Raw genomic sequence first — 6907 nt, 5'->3', positions numbered from 1 at the left:
GCTTTCTGCTTTTCTGCCAAGGTATAAATCCGGCCCAATTTTTGATATTTAATGTTTTCTCTTAATTTTATAAAAAAGAGGTAATATACAAAAAGAGGTGATATACAAAAAGAAGTGATATAAAAGAGGTAATAAGACACTAATAAGTTTCAATAGAAATAAAAGATAAAAAAAAAGATTCATGACATCACTTTTAATTAAATTAACAATACATTTTTGATTAATTTTATTAGAAACACGTTACTTGACCTCACAAAGCTACGAATTCTTTGTTGGTGTCCAATTTTGACGGCCAACATTTTTGACCCATGAGGTCATCGTTGAGGATTTCTGGGAAATATTTTCATTATATGTATAACCTTTCGATGATGAATTGTTGCAAAATTCTGCTAAGCATCCACCCATTTTTATGAAATTCTAACACACAACATGTGTCATTTTACACCGACATGAATTGAAAGACACATATTTAAACAAACACGTGCCAGATATTTGTGTGAGTGGAAGAGTGAAATAGCCTATATTTCTCTCTCACTCGCAGGATTTTGACGAAACATGGACGACACACTCTTATGGCCAGTCTCTTATTAGAGGGTCTCTAACAGTACTGTGATATAATAAATATACCGATGGTAATATCTGTAATCTGTATACCGACTATATCGTTTGATATATCAAATATTATCCGTATACTGACTATATTGTTTGATATGTCAAATATTATGTATATAGATAAACAAAATGGTTATGTATACATGTTTATGTATACATGTGTATAATTTTATATATATAGTATTTCTAGAACATGTAGAGTAAAAAATGAAGACACTTTTCGTATCGTATATATATCGTGTATATATATTGTATATGTATACATTATAATATACATTTACTCTTTTTTTCACATCGAATGCAGTCAAATTAAATGATTTATATTGGGTTATCGAAAAAAAAAATTATTATTTGGATAGTGGAAAAAAACCTAAAGAATATTTACGAAACCTTTTCGATTTATTTGGCTTTGTACAGATTAGCTACAAATTCATTATTGTTAATAATACCATCTTATATTTGTATTTATTTAAAGACGTTAACACATACTACAAAAAAGAATGATATTCCTAAAAATTTATCTTTTTAAAAAAAGGTAAAAAAAAGGCGCCAAGTACACGCGCCAGAAAAACTGTATTGTGAATTTAATTTAAAAAACTTGGCGCTGCTAATTTTCAAAGTATATATATTATTACACTATATAAAAAAAGACTGTAAATTTAATATAATTTTAATATTTGATAAAAATCCAAACATTATTACTCTAATATTATTTTTCTGCAAATTGTTATTTATGAATTTTTAGTACAAAATTAACAATTAATAAATTGCAATAGCGAATATTTATATTAAAAATAATGCAAAGTGTTTTTGAAAAACAGTAATTTATATGAATGTAGCACGTTAATATTCACATAAATTTATGAAATAAGATGAAAAAATACCATTAAAGTGTCCACTTAACGTTTATTTCGATATTAAATCCTAAAGCACGCGTAGATATAATTCGAAAAATTAAACCATAATGCCATATCTATTGTTAAGTTTTATCAGTTGTCACATAATAATACATTTTGCAAATGCTAACTTATCCATCATTTTTATCGTTAAAGATATAATACACATTATATACACAATATGACATACATTACAAAATTGATTTAAAAAATATATAATTCAAAAAAAGTTTATATTTTTTGTTTTACTAACACAACAATCTTCATTTAAGAATGCGAAAAGAAAACACTATATAGAATCGTCTACATCATACATAGAGCAACTTTAACTGTGTTCCGTTTCCTTCTTAATAAAATGTTTCCATCCTTTCACTTTTATATCCACAATATTTTTAAAAAGCACCTCCTTTTTTCATTCTTGTTATGAATGTATCTAACACACACTATATGTGTATATATGTTTATGAATTCGCGAGAACTCATGGAGCAAGTAATTAACTTATAGTCAAAAAGTGCACACTGCATACTCATCTGAATCAGCTGTAATTATGTGTTATTCGTATCATTATCGATTATTTCAAAGGGTTTAAAGAGATACTTACAGATGGTAGCGGTTTACCCTCCATGTACTGAGCAAGCGCGAAAATACGGCGATTTAGTACATTCGCGAAGAGCGATTCAGTCTAACTATAATTTTCGCTCTGTGAACATCAATGAATGTCAATCAAGGTAGAATATGTTTCCAAAAATGGCAAAAAAATTCGCATATTTTCTACTAAAAACATAATCATTTTACGTTAAATAGTTACGTAATAATAAATAATAATAAGTAAAGTATAAAATCACATGTTTTTAATAATGTGTGTGTATTATATTTAAATGTTAGTATATTTAAAATCCCATAAAAAAGAATTGCAATAAAGATTAATTACCATTAAACTACTATCCACGTGTGTTTATGAAAGATATACAAATTACAAACTAATTTACTTTGTGATATATGTTGTATTTTACAGGATATATATCGGAAGATATATGTTGTCTTCCATATTTTTTTAATTTTATATTGTTGCTGATTAAATTTAAAATATTTTATTTTAATTTTATATGTGTGCTTATATATTTTGTTAACATAAAAAAATTTCTTTTTTAACTAACATGACAATGTCTGATTCGTTACTTAACATGCTATTTATTAAACGTTTATTAACTAACGAAGATGTGGGAGCAAATAATATATATAATAATAATAACATAATTAAAGATTATTTATTAAATAAAGGAAATATTTCGCTCTTACAATTAACAATTTATTACAAACGCTCGCAAGAGTTATGATTTATTGTAGTCGTCTATAGATCACTTCTAAAACTTCATGTTCCATGAAAGTTTGTCAGAGTTGATATTAAACTTTGTATGTTAGCAAAAAATGTTTGCTTTCTACGCGTAGATTGAACATGTTTTTAAGTTGCAAAGTTGTCTAGTGCATAAAACAAATGCCTGAGTTGTGCACGAATCGTTCTTTTTTTCCTCACATATAAAAAAGTTGCAGATAAGTTTAACTTCTAGGAATATAAAGCAAAAATGAAACAACGGTTTTACGTCAGGATGACAAAGCAAAATCTTGCAAAAACATATGTCTCTTGCGAAAAAAAATTTACTCTCTAAACGAGAGCATTAGACATAAACTGTACATGTGTAAAAATAGTGTATTCTAAAGCACAAATAAATTATTGTTAAACATTTATTACCAAATATAAGCCTAATATTAATTGTTAGTTTTATAGTGTTTTACAAAAAGTGAGCAAAATACAAAAAAAGTTTACTGTCACTCTTACGACTTCATGAAACGTGAATAAAAAAATATCAAGCAGCTTATAAACTCATTAATAAATTATTAATACCTATATAAAAAAAAAAAATGTTTAAAAATGACATTTCAGAAAAAAGAAAGATTTTGAAAAGGGAGAAGATTTTATCCGAATTAAGTGATAATATCATTTATAAAATTTAAATTTCTTAGATTTGAGTTACGCGTTTACCTTGAGCCGTCAATGTTTGCGGCTGTTAGGCGTATGGCCCGATCCACGTATTCCTTTAAGCAACTTTCGTCGGCCAAGCTTGGCATTCATAATCGTTACGTGTAGCTTGAGTTTTTACGTGATAATACCGCAGTTTATAAATATGATTCGTGTTTGGGGTAATGTGGCTCGCATGGTGGAAGATATAGCTTCTGCCAATTTTAGTTTGATGGCATTGAGCAAGTTACTTGCTACTTGGTATCACAGCGGAAGTAAGCAATTATTTTGCAACAATAAACTTATTGGATGAATTTGTTTTATTGTCATAAATAAGATGAATGTTGGATTTTTTTTTAATGTACATCTAACACTATCATTGTATAATATTTGGGTTTAGTATTTTGTATATAAAAATGACTTGTATATATCACGCTTTTTGACAATTTATATATGTATATATAAATTTATATATATTTAACATATCAATATATGTGTTTAATTTAACAGCACTTCGAACATTGATGATGTCAGTCATGACCGATTGGATAAATTCGACGAACAAGTGCGAACGAAATACGATGCTGAGGTTCGCGAGACGTGGCAGAAATTTATCTTTTGGATGTTACGCTCTCGCGACAATCACACTCGTCTTTTACATATGTTTTAATCTTCTGAAACTTTATCAAAATATTCATCAGCCTCAACGCAGCCTCATCTATCATTTCGTTTATCCTTACAACGCCCAGAAGAGTCCGAATTATGAAATTACATTTGTCATCCAACTTTCCGGCGGAATATACACGGCACTACTCAACTCTACCGTCGACAGCTTCATCTCGATACTCTTACTGCATGTATGCGCGCAACTAGTAAATCTACGAATGGCACTCAACAATTTGATCGATGAATTAGCCAATAAATCTATATCCTACACGAAATTTAAAGAAGGCTTAGCCACGGTCGCTGTACGACATAAACATCTTATCAGGTATATCTTAGAGTATTTGTGGAGTAATTTTATAAACTATTTAAAAATACAGTGTAATACATATTTCTTTCGTAAGTGTCATGTTAGAAGAAATATGTGTATATGCAATACCTAATAAACAAATATATATTCTCATACAGCAAGATATCTCTTTATGTATAAAGTGCTTCTAAACGTTAAAAGTATTTTAAAATTTCATCAGATTTAAATATGAACGAAAAAAAATGTCAAATCAAATTATTTTATTAAAAATTAAAAATAAATTACTTTTTTAAAATTAGGGAGATACAGTTGCGTAAATGTTTAATAAAACAATCCATCTATATTCTTTTTTCTTAATATTGCTCTCTTAAATAGAATCAGCGTGTTATCACTGATAAGCAGTGGGGTTTTAGTATAGCATTACAAACAGTAAAATCTTACTGATAATGAAAAAAACGAGTAGTAGGCTGATTTTTCAGTGAAATCGTACTGCCATGATCAGTGAAACTCATAAGACGGAGAAACAAAGTGTGAGTATTTTCACTGAAAATCAATAAAATAATCACTGATCTTCAGCGAAATCTTGTCACTGCTTTAATCAATGAAATTTTAATTGATTCAGTTTAAGAGAGTAGATTCATATATCCAACTCTTTTTTTCTTTGTTACTTTCTTTCTCATATGTTTGGCTACATTTTAATCGACTTTCTGAATTTTAGTTATAATTTAAATAAAATTATTTTTTTGGCTATTAATCACTCGTAACTTTTGATAAAATTATATTAAAATTATATATAATTTCATTATACTAAACGATTAAATCATAGTCGATTTATTTCTGAATTTAAAAAATAGTTAACATTTGGATTAGTATATTTTCCTAAAACAAATTTTACACGAAAAACACGATTTTACAGGAAAACCTTTCGAAGGTTTTGATGCTATTTTTATTACTGTTTCAACATTTTTTTCAAGCACACTTAGATATATTCATGTATTACAAAAATTATTTTATATATTCCAAAACATTTAGGAAAATTATTTTATAATCTTATCATCTTTCTTTTATCTTAAAAAAATTAATAAAAAAGATTTTGATATTTTAGTCATTTTCAAATGCATTCACTCTCTTAATATATAATGGAATTATAATAATAATAAGTCGACAATGTATAACGAATGAATAATATAAATAATTTTTCAAGGAATGTAAGGATGATCAACAACTGTTATAGCGCAGTGCTATTTGTGCACATGCTAACAGCTACTTTTCAACTATGTTTTCAAACCTTTCAAGTTTACACGGTAAGTAGAATGACTTATATATAAGTATGCTTATAAGTATAAGAATGATTGTATAAATATATTTTCTTTTTATTTGAATATTGTAATAGAAAGATTATTCAATCTATGTATATAAAAATAACACACACACACACACATATGAATATATATACATACATACATATATATATATATATATATATATAGAGTTGGCCAATAAATTCGTGCGATTTTTTACGTATAAATGAGAGACGATTTTTTCATAGAAGGCAATAACTTTATTGAACAATGTATTGGCTGTTTTGATCCACTATCTTTTGCCATCTTTTGAGCAGCTCCATAATTCCTCGCTCAAAGAACTTCCTGTCTTTCTCGGCGAAAAGCTCTTTCAAATGCCGTTTGATGGCTTCCTCGGAAACAAAGTTTCCGTTCACTCAAAGAGTTTTGAAAAGAGCGAAACAATGGTATTCTGAAGGGGCAAGGTCTAATGAATATCGAGGGTGCGGTAAGACATCCTAGCCCAGCTCGAATAATTTTTGCCGTGTTTGCAAAGATGTGTGCGGCCTGGCGTTGTCGTGATGGAAGACGACATCCTTGCGATTTTCACCAATTCTGGACACTTCTCGTGGAACGCTGCGTTTAATTTCGATATTTGGAGAACGTCTGCAATCTCCCACATCATATAGCGTGGAATGGTATCAATTAACCCTTCACTTTATCGCTGTCAATCTCAACTGGCCGGCTGGAGCGTGGTGCGCCTTGGAAAGAAAAATCTCCAACACAAAATCTCGTAAACCATTTCTGGCACACGCATTTCACGGTATCCTCGCCATACACCGCACATATCTTTTAACAGGTTTGCGCCGCGTTTTTGCCTTTTTTAAAATAAAAAATAATAATATGCCAAAAATGCTCGTTTTGGTTATCCATCTTTCAAATGATGCCAAACACACAAAACAACCAATCTTCACGTTTTTTTAAAAATGCACGTTAAAACATCATCTGTCAAATAATTGTGCGCTTCTAAGATTTGGACTGAATATAGTTGCTGTTCAGAACGTCTAAAGCCATCTATCAGCAAAAACCGCACGAAATTATTGGTCAACTCAATATTATATATATATA

At 28.8% G+C, this 6907-nt stretch overlaps 1 protein-coding gene across 1 annotated transcript in view; it reads left to right on the top strand.

Moving 5' to 3' along the window:
• Window positions 1–1521: 1521 nt before the first annotated feature.
• Window positions 1522–6907, top strand: part of LOC115239598 (odorant receptor 13a-like) — an 8332-nt gene continuing 2946 nt past the window's right edge. Inside the window, exons 1-4 of the mRNA XM_029814197.1 lie at window positions 1522–2237; window positions 3532–3801; window positions 4037–4517; window positions 5704–5803. Of these exons, the coding sequence (XP_029670057.1) occupies window positions 2222–2237; window positions 3532–3801; window positions 4037–4517; window positions 5704–5803 (867 nt within the window). The 5' untranslated portion in view covers window positions 1522–2221. The remainder of the gene's footprint in view (window positions 2238–3531; window positions 3802–4036; window positions 4518–5703; window positions 5804–6907) is intronic.

This window comes from Formica exsecta, unplaced genomic scaffold (genome assembly GCF_003651465.1).
Source record: "Formica exsecta isolate Colony F162 unplaced genomic scaffold, ASM365146v1 scaffold391, whole genome shotgun sequence".
Taxonomy (NCBI): Eukaryota; Metazoa; Arthropoda; class Insecta; order Hymenoptera; family Formicidae; genus Formica; species Formica exsecta.
The sequence above is the reverse complement of the archived record's forward strand: the minus strand, read 5'-3'. Positions and strand labels throughout refer to the sequence as shown.